General features: G+C 33.4%; 1 protein-coding gene across 1 annotated transcript in view; it reads left to right on the top strand.

Moving 5' to 3' along the window:
• LOC137614323 (uncharacterized) overlaps window positions 1–18,871 on the top strand; it is a 41,544-nt gene extending 22,673 nt beyond the window's left edge. The window contains exons 2-6 of the mRNA XM_068344080.1: window positions 8,925–9,034; window positions 9,410–9,544; window positions 15,690–15,818; window positions 16,798–16,903; window positions 17,294–18,871. Coding sequence (XP_068200181.1) covers window positions 8,936–9,034; window positions 9,410–9,544; window positions 15,690–15,818; window positions 16,798–16,903; window positions 17,294–17,376 — 552 coding nt within the window. The 5' untranslated portion in view covers window positions 8,925–8,935 and the 3' untranslated portion in view covers window positions 17,377–18,871. The remainder of the gene's footprint in view (window positions 1–8,924; window positions 9,035–9,409; window positions 9,545–15,689; window positions 15,819–16,797; window positions 16,904–17,293) is intronic.

Below are 18,871 nucleotides of genomic sequence, written 5' to 3'. Positions count from 1 at the left end.
CTAATTACAAGACAAAGAGATAATGACTAGAATGGCCCAAAGAACAAGTCTGTCTTTTTTTTTTTAAGTTAAAATCAGCTGAAGCTTTCCTTCCAACTTTCTCTTGTTGCCACTAGAGGGTCATTGTAACATTCAAAGAGGCCTACTGCGAACAGAGAATAAAGATCCGGTTTATTTACCCATTATATGGCCATGTGTGTGTCTATATGTATGTATGTATGTATGTATTTAGGTCTGTGTGATGTAGATGACACCAATCTAGCCTGCATTATGAGAATTATATGCAATGTGGTTGGAGTAAATTGTTAGGGAATGTGTGTAAAGTGCTAAAAGGTGTGTAAGAGTTAGGGGAAGGCGTGTAAAAGGTTGGAGAAGGGGGTGTAAAGGGTTAAGGAAAGTGTGTAATGTGTTGAGGAAGGTGGGTAAAGTGTTGGGGAGGGGAAGAGGGTGTAAAGTGTTAGGGAATGTGTGTAGTGTTGTGGAAGGTGTGTAAATTGTTGGGGATGAGAAGGGGGTGTAAAGGGTTAGGGAAGGTGTATAAAGGGTTGGGGAAGGTGTGTAAAAGTGTTGGGGAAAGTGTATAAGGGAAGGTGTATAAAGGGTTGGGGAAGGTGTGTAAAAGTGTTGGGGAAAGTGTATAAAGGGCTGGGGAAGGTGTATAAAGGGTTGGGGAAGGTGTATAAACTGTTGGGAAAAGTGTATAAAGGTTTGGGGAAGGTGTATCAAGTGTTGGGTAATGTGTAAAAAGGGTTAGGGAAGGTGTGTAAAGTGTTGGGAAGGTGTATGAAGTGTTGGGAAAGGTGTGTAAAGGGTTGGGGAGGGAAGTGGATGGGGGGTGGAGATTTTGCAGTGACGGTTGGCGTGTCACCTCTCTCTCTCTCTCTCTCTCTCTCTCTCTCTCTCTCTCTCTCTCTCTCTCTCTCTCTCTCTCTCTCTCTCTTTAATTAACGGATTAATATGTCTTAACACAGTGAGAGGGTTTTTGTATCGCCATGATCAACAAAACTGTTCTAGTTAGGGTCACCCACACTAGGTTGGTTTGCTGTGAGCGATCAGACTAAAGTCAACCCCATCACCAATCCACTCTGGCCGGTGTGGTGATGAAATGGCCAAACCCTGCACATACATAAAGACATGTTGGAGGCCTTTGTCCTTCAGTGGACTAGAAAGGCTGCATTTATTGTTATATTTACAATATATGCATATATATGTATACACACACACACACACACACACACACACACATATATATATATATATATATATATATATATATATATATATATATATATATATATATATTTGTGTGCGTATTCATACACGTAGATATATTGTATATATAGGTAGTAGGTCAGCCAAGGCACCAGCTACATATTATTATTATTATTATTATTATTATTATTATTACTGCTACTACTACCACTACAACCCTATTTGGAAAAGCAGGATGCTATAAGGAATCAAGGTACAAAAAAAAACTACAAGAGATGTGATGAACAATCAATATAAAGTATTTTAAGAAAAACAACAACATTAATTTGAATATTTCATATATAAATTATAAAAACTTCAAAAAAAAAAAAAAAACGCGAGGAAAAGAAATTAGGTAGAATAGAATGCCAGAGCGTACCCTCAAGCAAGAGAACTCTAACCCAAGATAGTGGGAGACCACGGTGCAGAGGCTAGGGCGCTACACAAGTCTAGGCAACAATGATTTAATTTGTTAAGTGTACTTTACCCAGAGGAGCTGCTTACCATAGCTAAAGAGTCTCTTCTACCCTTAACAAGAGAAAAAAAAAAGCCGCTGAACAATTAGATTGCAGTAGTTATTCCCTTGAACAAAGAACAATTGTTTGGTAATCTCTGTGTTATAAGGTGTATGAGGCCAGAGGAGAAGTGCAAAGAATAGATCAGACTATTCAATATATGTGTAAGCAAAGAAAAAAAAATGGCTGTAGCCAGAGAGAAGGATCCAATGTAGCACTCTCTGGCCAGTCTAAGGACCCCATAACTCTCTAGTGGTAGTATCTCAACCGGTGGCTGGTGCCCTGGTCAACCTACTAGATAGTTATAAGGTCCTTTGACTGGTTATGGCTCATTTTTTCCCTGCCTATACATACACAGCATAGTGTGGCCAACTCTTTACACATTCTCCTCTTTTCTGACCCACTTAACAACACTAAGCTAAGCAAACAAATCTTCACTCATGAGGTTAACTACTGCACTGTAATTGTTCAATGGCATATTATTATTATTATTATTATTATTATTATTATTATTATTATTATTATTATTATTATTATTATTATTATTATTATTATTATTACTTGCTAAGCTACAACCTTAGTTGGAAAAGCAGGATGCTATAAGCCCTGGGCCCCAATATGGAAAATAGCCCAGTGAAAAATAAAATATTTTAAGAACAGTAACAACATTAAAATAAATATGTCCTATAGAAACTGTAAAACTTAATAAAAACAAGAGGAAGAGAAATAAGATAGAACAATATGCCCAAGTGTACCCTCAAGCAAGAGAACTCTAACCCAACTCTGTGGAAGACCATGGTACAGAGGCTATGGCACTGCCCTAGACTAGAGAACAATGGTTGGTTTTGGAGTTTCCTTCTCCTAGAAGAGCTGCTTGCCATAGCTAAAGAGTCTCTTCTACCCTTACCAAGAGGAAAGTAGCCACTGAACAATTATAGAGCAGTAGTTAACCTCTTGGGTGAAGAAGAATTGTTTGGTAATCTGTGTTGTCAGGTGTATGAGGACAGAGGAGAATCTGTAAAGAATATGCCAGACTATTCAGTGTGTGTGAAGGCAAAGGGAAAGTAAATCGTAGCCAGAGAGAAAGATCCAATGTAGTACTGTCTGGGCAGTCATAGGACCCCATAACTCTCTAGCGGTAGTATCTCAAGGGGTGGCTGGTGCCCTGGTCAGCCTACTGGTAAGGGTAGAATAGACTCTTTAGCTTTTATAGGAGGACACCCCAAAATCAAACCATTGTTCTTTAGTCTTAGGTAGCGCCATAGCCTCTGTACCATAGTCTTTCACTGTCTTGGGTTAGAATTCTCTTGCTTGTGGCCTACACTCAAGCACATTATTCTGTCTTTTTTTCTCTCTTCCTTTTGTTTATTTTTAATGGTGTGTTGGCAAGCTTCATAGAGGAGCCATGGATGCCCGGTGGCTTATCAAGAAGTTGCCTTTTCCTTATCTGTTTCTTAATCTTCCTCTCTGATATTAATTTTCAAAACCATCCTTACTGCTCTCCCTTGTATGTTGTATGTTGACCAATTTCATATTACATTTTGTCTTTATTATATATTATTGTACATATTTTTGTCAATATTTTCAAGTTTGTTATCAAATGTGATGAGACTTTTTATTGCTCTTAGTTCTAATTCTGTTTGGAGATATTGAGCAAAACCCCGGGACCAGTGCGTCCTAGACTTCGCCAGTGTCCTCTTAATGTATTGTAATATACGTGGACGGCGTGGCAATATGGGAGACCTTACACTTGCCTCCAGGCAGTATGATATTTTATTATGCTCAGAAACTTACGTTTCTCAAATAAGGTACTCATCTGAGTTCCTTATTCCAAGAAACTAATAATTTTGATATGAGAAGCCATTTCCTAGGGCAAAAGTAATTCCGGTGGATGTTAGGACTGAGTACCCTGCTTCTCATAAGTCCTGCCATTATTATTATTATTATTTTTATTATTATTATTATTCTTATTATTATTATTATTATTATTATTATTATTATTATTACTTGCCAAGCTACAACCCTAGTTGGAAAAGTGGGGTGCTATAAACCCGAGGGCTCCAACAACGAAAATAGCCCAGTAAGGAAAGGAAACAAGGAAATAAATAAACAACTAAAGAAGTAATGATCAATCTAAATCAAATGTTTTAAGAACCGTAACAACATTTAAAATGGTTATTTCACATACAAATATAAAACTTAAAAAAAAAGAAAAAAAAAAAACAAGAGGAAGAGAAATAAGATAAAATAGTGTTTGAGTGTACCCTCAAGCAAGAGAACTGTACCCCAAGACAGAGGAAAACCATGGTACAGAGGTTATGGCACTACCTAAGACTAGATAACAATGGTTTGATTTTGGTGTGTCCTTCTCTTAGAAGAGCTGCTTTTCATAGTTAAAGAGTCTCTTCTACCTTTACCAAGAGGGAAGTGGCCACTGAACAACACAGTAGTTACTGTAATGAACCTGGATGTCATGAGATTGAGGTCATAAAACTTTTATTTGCGTTCCATCTATTGGAATTAAGAGTGGGTGATTCTGTGTTCGATTTTCTTCTTACCATTATGAATAAGATACAAGAAGATATTAGAAAGGCCTCCTCTGTGGTTTCTGGTTATTTCAATGCTCATCTTAGGGAGGGGTAAAAATCTGTTTCTCCTTCTGATCTCCATGGCTTAAGTGCTTTGAACTTTACCCTGAATCAGGATGTGAGCAAATTATAGATTAGGCTACTCACAGTTCTGATAACTGTTTGGACCTAGTATACACTGACTCCTTTGTTGTTATAAGGAAGGTTAGTTCTCCAGTTTGGACGTTTGATCATGGCTTGGTTTTGTTAGTAATTAAGACTGAGCAGCCTGTTCCTGATGTGTCATATTCATGTAAGATATATAGAAAATTTCAAGCAGGCTGCAATGGCATATTGAGTGATCTTTTGAATTTGAATTGGACACACTTGTATATAAGTGTTGACTCTGTTGTTCTCTTTAATGAGAATCTGGTCTACATAATTGATAGCCTTATAAATGCTCGTTGTTAAGATAAAGAGCGGTAGGCAAACCCTGGTTCAGTAGGCCTACTGATTGTAACTTCTTATTTGGAAAAGCAGGAGGCCTATCATCTTGTGAAGGTTAACAGATTAGATTTGACTTGGAATATTTATATTCAGCTTAGAGTATTTTGCTCAGATAATTTATGTTTCATGTTAAAGTTTTTATAGTTTATATAGGAGATATTTATTGTTGTTACTCTTCTTAGAATATTTTATTTCCCTTTTTTCCTTTCCGCACTGAGCTATTTTCCCTGTTGAGCCCCTGGGCTTATAGCATACTGCTTTTCCAACTAGGGTTGTAGCTTAGTAAGTAATAATAATAATAATAATAATAATTGGTGGGCTATCCTTAAATCTGCACTCTTGGGTGTAGATACAACAGTTTTTCCTTTACTTAAACAAGATGGCTTGGTCTTCCACTGTCCAAAGTAAAAGGCAATCTTTTTTTTTGGCGGATATGTCTGACAGTAAACAGAGTAATGAGAAACTTGATCTTCCGATTGGTTACCACCCAAATCCCATAACTCCCATATCATCTTAAGTTTTTTAATATCTTTTGTCAAAACCTCTAAATAGGTTTGCTGAAGGTAATCATCTGATCACTGGTTTGGAATTTGGATTTCGCAAAGGCCTTGGAGCATGTGATGCCCTTCTTACATTACCAATACTGTACAAAAATCCCTATATTGTGGTCAGAAGTTCGTGTTATTGGCCTGGATTTTAGTGCTGTCTTTGACCGTGTTAATGAATTCATACTGTTGGAAGTAGGTGGATCTTTTCTTATCATCATTATTGAATTTTTAAAATTGATTGCATTGGTAGTATAGGAATGTTATATCTAGTGTTCCTGTGAGTAGTGATCTTGGCATAATATATATCCATGGTGTGCAGTTTGCCATAGAAAATAAGCTTGTTGTATATGCAGATTATGATACAATATTTGACTTATTTCCATTTCCTAAATGTAGATCTGTGGTTGCTGAAACCCTTAATAGAGATCTATCTAAATTAGTGTATGGTGCAAATTATGGAGTTTGAAGTTGTAAGTAGGTCGATGACATCCATATCTGCATTGATTGTGTTTTTTCTTATACGACTCCTGGAAAAATTTAGGTGTGATTCTTGATTGCAAAATTTACTTTTGAGAAACACATTCGATCTGTATATTCTTCAATTATATAAAAAATACTTATTGAGAAAGTCTTTTAAGACTAATCTATCGTTGAGAAGTGTTTTAATTCTTTCGTTCTACCTTTTAGAACTAGTATCGTGGTCTATAAAATTTCTTGACCCTGATCTTGATATTAATCTCTCTCTCTCTCTCTCTCTCTCTCTCTCTCTCTCTCTCTCTCTCTCTCTCTCTCTCTCTCTCTCTCTCTCTCTCTGTTTATTTTTTGTGTCTGAGAATGTTGCCAAAGCCTTGAAATTTCATAAGGATTTTAATAGAAATTCAGGTGCTGTATAAATGATGCGTATATTATCGGTGTTTTATTCATCAAATACGAACCACCACAAATAGGTTAGTCGTCTGTGAAAAAAAAATTGTTCTATGATAAGCATATAATAATATTAATTTCATAGTTCTATGATAAGCATATAATAATATTGATTTCATAGTTCTATGATAAGCATATAATAATATTGATTTCATTTGAAGATGTTATGGCGTTGTTGTTATGACAAGTTGTTGTTGGAAGGAATTTATTTATAGCGACACTTAAATCCACTGCGTCTGTAGTTGGGTAAATGGACGGAGTTTAATATTAATATTGAATTTGTAAAGAAAACCATGCATTGTCCATTGATCGGAGAGGTCCTTTAGTAATTGCAAAATATTTTAGGCATCTATATCTATAAACCAAGGCACATCCCCCAATTTTGAGGGGTAGCCGACATAAAAAAAAAAAAAAAAAAAAAAAAGTATACTTTTAGTCTTATTTATTTTTCTTTTTGATTGCTATTTTGTTACGTGATATTTTATCATGAAGGCCTATTCTGTTTCCTTAGTTATTCTTATCGAAAGGAAATTTAAATATTTATCGTGATGGTTCTTATAAATTAAGACGCGATTGACCGGACCAAATAATATTTCCAGGCATCTTTGAACAGACGAAAAGAAAGTGTTGTGTCAAAGAGGGACAGCGAATTATGTTCATAGTAAATTATGATCATCATAAATATGTTTTTCATCGCCGTTATGTAATAGTACCATGTTTAACATTAATAGCTTGCATATACTTCTTCAATTCAATAGTTCTCATTTTTACTGGGAGACCTTATTTTACTTAAACAATACTAAGTAGGATACATTATAGAACAATACTCAGCATGGATTATGTAGAAAGAGGAATACTTAATTAGGTTATTGCAATGAATAATACTTAATGGAATACTGTTTTATTGTACTGTCAGTGTACAGTGACGTCATCCGTGTCAAGGAGTCTTGTATATTGCGAAAGACACACTAGGTCACGTAATGACCACAATGCAAGGAGGGTCTCATACTTAGGGAGTAATATATATATATATATATATATATATATATATATATATATATATATATATATATATATGTATATATATATATATATATATATATATATATATATATATATACATCATCATCATCATCATCATCATCATCTCCTACGCCTATTGACGCAAAAGGCCTTGGTTAGATTTCGCCAGTCGTCTCTATCTTAAGCTTTTAATCCAATACTTCTCCTTTCATCATCTCATGTGTGTGTATATATATATATATATATATATATATATATATATATATATATATATATATATATATATATATATATATATATATATATATATATATATGTATATATGTGTGATATCCTCTTATTACCAATGAAATTTTGAATAAGTAGTTGCGTAGAATTGAACAGCGCATGCCATCATGTCTTGGGAAAAACCCAGATGTCTGGACTCTCATACTTCATCCTGCCTATAATATTCGTCTGTCTACTACCTCTTCTGTTACTAGCACTCATTAGGCCTTGGAAACATCTATCCCCTCCCCCTGCCATCTCCCCAACACCAGTAACCCCCTCCACACGCCCTCAGGATCATCTGGCTTCGCCGTAAACCAGGTGGGAGTTGTGGAACCTGTGGAATCCATTACTTATCAGTGACAAAATGACTCGTCATGTTGCCCTCTTAAGAAGGAGAGAACTCGTCTCTCTCTCTCTCTCTCTCTCTCTCTCTCTCTCTCTCTCTCTCTCTCTCTCTCTCTCTCTCTCTGAGACACTGAGAAGCAAAAGCCCCAGTTGTCATGATAGGTAAAAAAGATACTTTGCGTCAATATTGCAACAGGAATCATTCAATATACAGTACACCCTAGACGATCAACTTTAAGCAAGGGTTTTGTGAACTCTGAATACAGCGCTGGAATTCGATCGTCTATAGACAGGAATTTCAATCGTCTATAGACTAGAATTTCGATCGTCTATAGACGCCATAACGGTAAAAAGAAACAATATGAAAGTATGCCAGAGAAAGAATAAGATTCACGCTGATTCTCAACTCTCAAATCTCCTTTCAGAAATGAATCTTTGGACGCCGAAAATGTTTTGTTGTTTCTTGGTTAATGGAAGGAAAGAAGATACTTCTATTTTTTTTTCTTCGTTAGGGTTTATGGCTATGAGCTCTTTTGTCACACGAAAATTATGTAAATATCATGAACTGCAAAAAGAAAAACGTAGTAAATTCCAAAATCACCTGCAAAATTATCTTGATAGCAAAAACACCTGCAGGAAAAAATAGTAGATTCCAAAAACACACGAAAAATTATATGGGTGACAAAACACAAGCCTAAAATATAGTAAATGCCAAAAAACACATGCAAAATTGCCTAAATAATAATAACACGCCATAGAAATCCGCATGGAAATCTAGGAAAATGAAAAAAAATGCCTGCAAAAATATATAAATAGCAGAAACACCTAAAAGAGAATAGTAAATTAAAAAAATAAAAACACACACACCTGTTAATCTATCTAAATAGCAAAACCAGTAGAAAATCAGCCGAATTTTCTTATTCATTTCTAAAAACACCTGCAATAATCAAGCTTTCCTTTTTTTTCCCCGCCAGAACACCTCAAGATGAAGTGGCTCCTAGCAACAGCCTTTTTGCTTGCTTCAGTCGAATGGGGTCAAGCACATGTCGTTATGGCCTCACTTATTCCAAGGGAAACTGAATACGTAAGTATTTATTATTAATAATTTTAGTTATTTGTTAACCTTCTAAAGAACTTGAAGGGTAATAGGAATAACAATTGTTCTGATTAAATATAGAATAATATTAGTTATGATAAAGTTAGTGACCAGGATATGGCAGTATTCCATATTGTTATACCTCCTGCAGTGAAGATATAGGTTATATTTTGTCTCGGTTTGTTTGTTTACTTGTTTTCTTTGATTCTTTTCAAATTTTAACCGAAAATGGTCATCTAAACTGTCCACAGGTGTTAAAAATTTGATAAAATATCAAGGGACCTTGAGAGGGGGCCATTCTAATTCTACTATTATTACTCTATGTGGATTACATCCTCATTGTTATTAATATTGCCATTCCAGTTTGAACTGGAATGCCCATACGAAGGCGACCTGGAATACTGGCTTCTCCATGGCAAAGGAGAAGCTCTCTACCCCACAGAGGAACTTCAGCGCGACGAGCTGACTGTCTACGCCAATGGAAGCATGATCTTCGAGGTAAAAAGATTGGGCATTATTATATTATGCATTTCTCTCTCTCTCTCTCTCTCTCTCTCTCTCTCTCTCTCTCTCTCTCTCTCTCTCTCTCTCTCTCTCTCTCTCTCTCTCTCTCTCGTTATTTATCAGCTATGTATATATATATATATATATATATATATATATATATATATATATATATATATATATATATATATAGTTGATAGATATACAGTGTATATATATATATATATATATATATATATATATATATATATATATATATATATATATATATATATTTATATATATAGTTGATAGATATACAGTGTATATATATATACACAGTATATATATATATGTATGTATGTATGTATACATACACACATACAGACAGAATGTATCTTTCTACACTAGTATAGGAAGATTTATTAATTTTTTCGAATATTCTTACCCTCTTCGATACTAAATGTTAATATGTATAAGTCTTTTGCTTCTACAGTATATCCATACCATCCTACACAGACAAACAAACATACATACACACGCATTTTATATATTTATATATATATATATATATGTATATATATATATATATATATATATATATATATATATATATATATATATATATATATTTACTTTCTAATAATGTTGATATTGCTAGAAATATATGTATTTTTTATTTTATACTCTTTTTGTATATAACGATGAGAGCAATACAACTGGGTTAGTTGTAAGTGGCAATATCTTAACATGGTAGCAAAGCTGTACTAGTCAGGGCCACCCACACTAGGTTTGTTTGCTGTGAACGACCAGACAAAAATCTCCCACCATCACCAATCCCAAACATGAATAGGGACTTGACTGAGGCTTCTGACTTGTAGTGAACTAGACAAGGTTACATTTGTGGTTGTTGTTGCTGTATGCACCAACCACCTGTTGGGGTACTACCGCTAGAGAGTTATTGGGTTCTTTGACTGGCCAGACAGTACTGTACTACATCTGTCCTTGTCTTTGGTTACGGCTCATTTCCCCTTTGCCTACACATACACCGAATAGTTTAGCCTATTCTTTAGATCATTGGTTCCCAAACTGGGGGGCGCGCCCCACTAGGGGGGGGGGTGTGAAGACGATACAAAGGGGGCGTGAAGTCATCTGCTCGAAATTACTTGTTTAATAGAATAATAAAATCATTAAAAGAACAGCAGCATCCATCTCACTAAATTTGACCAGAAATTGTGCCATAGTCTCATAAGTATTTCCAAATATTATATGCCATGTTTTCGAATTATCTATTCTTAAAATTGCAACTCAATTTTGCTAGTTTGCTAATGTTCAAACTTTTTTTTCGCTCACTTTGAACCAAATGTTTCGTTTTTAGTTACTGGAATGTATTATTATTTGTTTGAGTAACTTTCATTATTAAAATGTAATACAAACAGAAATCTGTTTTCCTGTACAATGCTAAGAAATAAGTGTAAGAATCATTTCATATAAAAAAAAGAGAGGGGTTGGGGCTTACGGGTCTACTGGAAGCAAAAAGGGGGCGTCAGGTAAGATAGTTTGGGAACCACTGCTTTAGATACTCTCTTCTGTCCTCATACACCTGACAACGCTAAGAATACCAAACCATTCTTTTTCTCTCAAGGGGTTAACTACTGCAATATAATGACAAATACAAAACGAGCCGTAACCAGAGAGAGGGATCCAATGCAGTAGTACTGTCTAGCCAGTCAATGGACCCAATACCTCTCTAGCGGTAGTATCTCTACGGGTGGTTGTCTTCTCTGGTACAGTTATTCAGTGCAGTTATTATTCTAGTTTTATTTTTCAATCTATTTTATTTTAAAAATGGAAGATATTAATGCAAAGTTCTTAGCAAAATTGAAGCAGTTACCAGTTGCTGCCAACAGTGCTTTTTGGGTCTGTCCCAAAAGTTGGAATTCTGAATTGTGGGTAATTGGAAAGTGTATTGAGCGCATTGACTACTGAAGAAGATTTGAAGAATACAGTAAAACGTAGAGAAGGTAATGGAGTCGACCATGAAACGTCTGAAGTGAATAATGTTATAAAATGTGCTACATGTAAAATTCAGGTTGACAGTTCAACGCAATCAAGTTTAACCGGAACTCTGGAGTGTGAGCTTAGTAAAAAAAAAAAAAAAAAAAAACTCCTCAATCAAAAGAGCCAGAGAAGAATCCGTTTCGCCGTTTACCTTGAACAACAAGCATTTAAAAAAAAAAAAAAAAAAGTCTCAACTCCCTGATCCTACTGTTGGAGACACTGTCCGCCTCTAGGAGTCAGATGCACATCGAGGCACAAAACAAAAGCGTGGGTTTTAGAACTAGAAATTCAGATGATTATTTAAAATCGTGAACCCGAAACGGTTGCCGGAAAATGTTGTATTCCCGATCACAATTTTCCTTATGCCACGAAAAATTCATTACACCTCAGGAAATCCCATCCGAAACAATTATTCGGCGAAGTGTGGCCACACAACCAGCACTTGGGCATAGAAAAGATTTCGTTTGCTGCCACTGCACACAAAAGTGCCAAACAAAAAGGCGTTTCTTCTTCGGAAAAATTGATTTTATGCAACTAAAAATGTCACGAACATCGTCCTTGTTGCAATAATGTCTATATTATTGTCGCGAATGAGACCTTATATGAAATGCCAATTTTTTTTTAGTAAATATCTCACCCAACCCGTAGCCCAGTCATTCGCTAACCATAAATTTCGAAGCGGGTGTGGGGTGTGTGGGGAGCAGCTGATATTTTCGGAGGCAGAGTCAATAACTCGTTTACCAATAAATATATTCAGATGAAATTTTTAAGGGATTTAGATATAGATATATATATATATATATATATATATATATATATATATATATATGTATATATATATATATATATATATATATATATATATATATATATATATATATATATATATATATATATATATATATATAAGCTTTGTTTCTACCAATTTTCATCTTCATACCTGCTATAGGCATGCCTTGACTGTCACATTTGTTCGTAAGTGACGACTTTTAGCTAGAAAATCAGTGAGGAGGAGCAAACTACTCCTAGAGTTTTACAGATATCTAAATTATTTTCACTGGGTTTGATGGGTGTTATGTGAACTACATTCATACCAATTTTCGTATTGATACTTGCCATAGAAAAGTAGCCATTTTTTTTATATCCGCGGAGGTCGATTTTCGGCGGCGCCGTAAATTACTCGTAGCATACTTCACATATCTAAATGAAATTTTCAAGGATATATGGGATGGATATTTACTTTGTCCATACCAATTTTCATGTTGATATCTGCCATAGAAAAGCCACGGCAAACGTTTATTTCGGTATGTGTTGAATGGTTATTTTTGGCGGTGGAGTAAATTGTTCCTAGAATAATTAACATATCTAAATGAAAATTTCAGGGATTAATGGAAAACAGTTTCTCTGTCCCTGCCAAATTCCATGGTAATATCTACAATTGAAAGGGCACAGTTATCATCTACCCTTTTTAAATGTGATGTTAAATGTAGCAACATTAGAGTGAACTGCGTGATAGTGAGCGACATCAACGAGGGATAATGCCGATCTCATAAACAATATCCGTCCCGAGTTCAGCTAGTTTTATATTATTGACGAAAATTTAATGAAATAAAAAGGTTAATGGTACAATAAGGTCGTTTTATATACTGTAGTTTACATGATTAGCGTTCCTTATTTCATATAAACCCTAATTATTTCATGAAACATGTAGTTAATTTGTAAACAAATATGTCTTTTATATACTTTAACTAAAACACGCTGTTATTTCATGCATTATCTGAATTGTAGACTTTAACGGGGACACACACACACACATACATATATATATATATATATATATATATATATATATATATATATATATATATATATATATATATATATATATATAGATTATGTGAACATTGTTCGAAAACAATTGATCGAAAACAATTATTCGAGAAACAATTATTCGAATGGAAAATTGTTCGAAAGAAAGTTATTCGAAAGGACAATTATACTAAATGATAATTATCTGAAAGGTAAAATTCTTTATTTAAACAAAGTTGTAAAAATACCAAAAAGGATGAAATCTTTTAAGTATGAATGTCATTAATAAAACTATTAAAATAGATTAATGATGAAACAGATTTACTTATAAATGCAAGTTATGCAAATACTCAAATACTGAGTACTCTTCAAAGGTTGCCAATAATATTTTTATCCTTTCATTTAAGTCACGATATTTCTTGGAACTATTCATATTTGTGCTTCTTGCTCTTAATTTTGTAACGTGAATTTCTTGTAAATCCTGCTCTCTTTTTAGAGCATCTACGAACTTCCATATTGTTGGATGATGAGGAGACATTTGCTATAAAAAAAAGCTCTGTGCCATCCTTCAAGTGCGTTGTTAGTCCTAGGCAAATCATAGGACTACGTTGATGACATCTTGAAGGAAGACCAATCCACAAACTTATTGCACTTCCAATATATCTTGTTACCAACTTGATTGTCTTTCACGAATATGAAACCATTGATTTTAAGCAAAAGCTTGTCTTTTTCACTTGAAATGTATTCGGACATCACTGAAGGGCTGCAATATTCCGAAGAAATGAAGTTCTTGGTGCTTGATATACTTCACACCGTTTATTACCACTAAAAAATCGGATAACGTTAAAACAAACATTTGAAAAATTGCCTATTTGAACAATTGCCTATTAACGTAAGGTTCAAACATTTCTAATATTTATCATTTCGTATAATTGTCCTTTCGAATAACTTTCTTTCGAACAATTTTCCATTCGAATAGCTGTTTTTCGAATAATTGTTTTCGATTAATTGTTTTCGAATAATTTTCATGATACGATTTATATATATATATATATATATATATATATATATATATATATATATATATATATATATATATTTATATATTATATATATATATATATATATATATATATACACTGTATATATATATATATATATATATCTCATTTGTGTTTCCATTTGTGTTTGCTTCTAAGTATGAATCTTTAACAGAATTGGATGTTTATTTTTATTTCTTATTTTTTTTTTTTTTTTTTTTTTTTTAGTGATTGATGTTCATTCGTCAGCCAATCATCGAGATCAATTTTTCCTAATATTTAATAAGGAAGCAATTTTTTTTTGTTTATGTTAATCAAAAGACGCAATCATACAGCTCAGAATATTGGAGCTATATGTCTGCAGGGATCTTTCTCCTTGTGTTCATGTTTGTAACTCGCCCAAATTATTTCATCTTATCAATCAGGAGACAGATTTTTTTTTTCCAATCAGGAGACTTAGATTTTTTTTCCAATCAGGAGACTTAGATTTTTTTTCCAATCAGGAGACTTAGATTTTTTTTTCCAATCAGGAGACTTAGATTTTTTTTTCCAATCAGGAGACTTAGATTTTTTTTTCCAATCAGGAGACTTAGATTTTTTTTTCCAATCAGGAGACTTAGATTTTTTTTTCCAATCAGGAGACTTAGATTTTTTTTTCCAATCAGGAGACTTAGATTTTTTTTCCAATCAGGAGACTTAGATTTTTTTTTCCAATCAGGAGACTTAGATTTTTTTTTTCCAATCAGGAGACTTAGATTTTTTTTTCCAATCAGGAGACTTAGATTTTTTTTCCAATCAGGAGACTTAGATTTTTTTTTCCAATCAGGAGACTTAGATTTTTTTTTCCAATCAGGAGACTTAGATTTTTTTTTCCAATCAGGAGACTTAGATTTTTTTTTCCAATCAGGAGACTTAGATTTTTTATTAAAGTAGTGGTAAAATTGTTTTCCTCTTATATGCATATGATTACTCAACTGTTCTGAAGCCTCTTCAGAAGTGACTCCTGTATTGTACTGTATGTCATGCAACTTGATTACAGTACTGGAATCTTACAACCATCTCACTGTGTTGTAGATGAATACATAAGTCAAAGATTATATTTACAGTGGAATTTTATCTTATATTCTGTAATCTTTATTAGGCTGCAGGCTTTATTTTTCTATCAAAGTAGTAAACCTATATGAAAGTTATAGTAATCTTAATTGTTTTGATATTTATTCTACCAATCATACCTTTTTTTTTTTCAACAGAGCATCAAAATCGAACATGCTGGAATCCACACTTGCGTCAAGAAAGTAGGGAATAGTATCTATGCTCATACTGTTCCACTTGAAGTACGACCTACGCCTTCTACTGACCTCTGGGGTGAAGTCTATCAGGTGAGATTATACAGAACTTTACTTCTTTCATATGTCTCTCCACTGGTAGAAGTTTCATTGACTACTTCTTTCATATGTCTCTCCACTGGTAGAAGTTTCATTGACTGGATTCGATATACTTTAGTAGAAAAAATGTCTTCAGAGTTTTAAAATGTGAAAGAAAATCATGCATTTTTTGTGTAATAATGATCAATTGTAAAGATTAATATATTTGATTATACACTGAAGCTTGGGCCAAAGTACAACAAAATTGGCAGAGAAATATCGATTTTAATTCTTGTTATACATATCAGTGTGTAGCCTACCAATATTTCAAAATGATGTATTATATTTTTGTTTTTTCATAGTTATGACCAAAAAGTGAAAGGTAAGATTTTAGTATGAAATGTTGAATTTCAAAAAGAAGTTACAAATGATTCATGTGACACGCCTAAACCCAACATCACCTGTCCAGAAAATCATGTTAAATACGACACAAAAGTTACCATAATAATTTCATGATGTCCAAACCCACTGTAAACAACCTCTAAATCAGGGCTTTTTATGATGAAAAGAGCTTCCAAAGGGATATATTCTAACCTGAGTGTGCTTAATCTTTTATAAATTCTGTAGCGAGTTTATTCTTTGCAACTTTAGTACGCCATCAGTAGGCTTATGGTAATCTAATTTTGAAGTAACAAAACCAAATAAATCTTGATTATGATGCCCAATAGCATGGTTGTTTATTAAAGCAATAATAGTCCCATTCAAATACAGTAATTAACTTTTCAAAAGCACTTTATTTTAGCGTTTTAATCTTATATAAAATAATTTACAGTTATATTGTGTCATAGAAGTATTCCTGTACTGTTATGTAATATCAATTTTGTAAAAGGTACTGTGCCTGTAAACAGTGACTCTATAATAGATTTTTATCTAAAGTACATCTATGATTTTAATCTATTGTCTAAATGAATGACTCATTGTATTTTAATTGCAGGCCAAGTTTATAACAGGCCTGATTGCTGCTCTTGTCTGCTTCTCTCTCTTTGCCCTCACTTGCCTCGTGTACACCAAGCGCTGGAGACCTGTTGAAAAGGATTCGGGTAAGTTATTGGCTGTTCCAGGTAGATTTGATTTTATAAGAGTGTTATTTTATGCTTTGTTGACACTTAAATAACATTGTACAGAATACGAATTAAAATTTACATTATCTGAAGTGGAAAGCTGTAAAATAATAAGTATATTTAAATGATACTTTAACAAATAAAGGGTTGAAACAATATGAAAGATTAAAATCAATTTACACTACTTGTCAGTTAACCAAGGTTTAATTTCTTTTAAAAGTGGTAGAAGATGAGTTATTACTTTGAATATCACTGGTTGAAGATTTTTAATTAATTTAAGTCTTTGTGAAGATTTTTAGTTAATTTAAGTCTTTGTGAAGATTTTTATTAAATTTATATCAATGATTTGATTAATTCATTTTTCAACAGATGTCAGCCCCATTATTGGGAATGGTTATGACAATCCAGCCATGATTGCTGGTGAAGAAGATTCTTCAAGCACCAAAATGTAATAAAGTCCAACTCAAGAAATTATTTAGATCCTTTTCTCAGCCTTAAAAATGTAGTACATGTATAGGAATGCACAAATCACGGATGTACAAAATGCACTTTGCATGGAATCTCCCTTGCGGAGAATGCACCCAATAACAGACTGTAGATGACTTACCCTTTTTGCACTGTATACAACTTCTAGACTCTTTTTCTGAACATGAGTGAAATAACAAGCTGCTAATCCTGAATTTGTAGTCATGTTTATTAGTTTATTCTCCCTTGAATATTTTGTTATCAACAAAATACTTTTATATTTGTAATCCTTTTGTAAGGGTAGTACAGTGATTTACTTTTTGTTCATTTAGAGGGCACCATTTTAAAGAAGATAGTATATTACATTATCTGACTGGTGTTATTGAAGAGAAGCCATATTTTTTTTCTTTGATGATTGATCTACAAATATGAGTGATGGTATTCATTCTTTGCAATAGAATAAATTGAAGACCCTCATTGTATATTTTTATTTTAATGGGGCAAATAAACCTCTGAAAGATTGCCTAAAGCAATGTCTCTTTGGAATTGAATTAACAATATTTTGGGGAAAATAATCGCAGGAGTTGATGGCTTGGCTCATGGTCTCAGTTAAACAGTTGGATAGAATACGCACCTTGCACCTAGATACAGAAATCCTGCATGCTCCACTAAGAACGCACTCTGCACGTAGATTTAGCAACGGCACCTTTTGCACTGATTGTATATATTGCACTTGAGCACCCTTATCTAGTAATTGTCTCCTTTAAGAGGCATGAACTTTGCACTTTTACTTCACCTCATCGTAGAAATTTTGCACTCTGTATCGGTATGTAGAGATCGCACGAGTTATTAACAGAATAATGATCCATTTGAAAGGCTGGGAATTTGGGAGTCTTATCCAAAGAGTTTGCCAAGTGACTAATTAATTGGCTTTTAGGATGACAAAAGTCAAATTGAAAAGTATGCGAAGAGAAGAAATAACCGGTGGAATAGAATTGTGCTGAGTCAATAATTTCTTTTAGACAGAAAGAACTTAGTTTCTAAATTGATTTTATTTTTACCAATATCCCATTTAAAGTTTCCTGGTTGTTGAAAACTAAAACAATGCATTTTCTAATGTTTTGTTAACTTATAATTCAGTTAATGGATCTCAGTCTTGGTGAAAGTTTCACGATTCTCAAGTCTTCATCTTATTATGAAACTCTTATTGAATATGTGATGTTGTTTAGTCTTAGGGTTATATTTAGAAGCCAAACAGTATTACCTCTATAGTATGGTGTACTGTTTGTAAATGTGTAAATGGTACACTACTTTCTTTTATCATCACATTTGAGTCTTCTCTATTTAATGGTATTAATGTACATAAATTTAAATCTCCTATGAATTTGATAGTGAATTTATGTGGATACAAGTTATCGTATAGAATTTATTTTATAGCTAATTTGGTATAATCATGTGCAAGTAATAAATCTTTTAATCACA

The sequence above is a fragment of the Palaemon carinicauda genome, chromosome 20 (assembly GCF_036898095.1).
Source record: "Palaemon carinicauda isolate YSFRI2023 chromosome 20, ASM3689809v2, whole genome shotgun sequence".
Lineage (NCBI taxonomy): Eukaryota > Metazoa > Arthropoda > Malacostraca > Decapoda > Palaemonidae > Palaemon > Palaemon carinicauda.
This window is presented reverse-complemented; position numbering and strand designations above follow the sequence as displayed.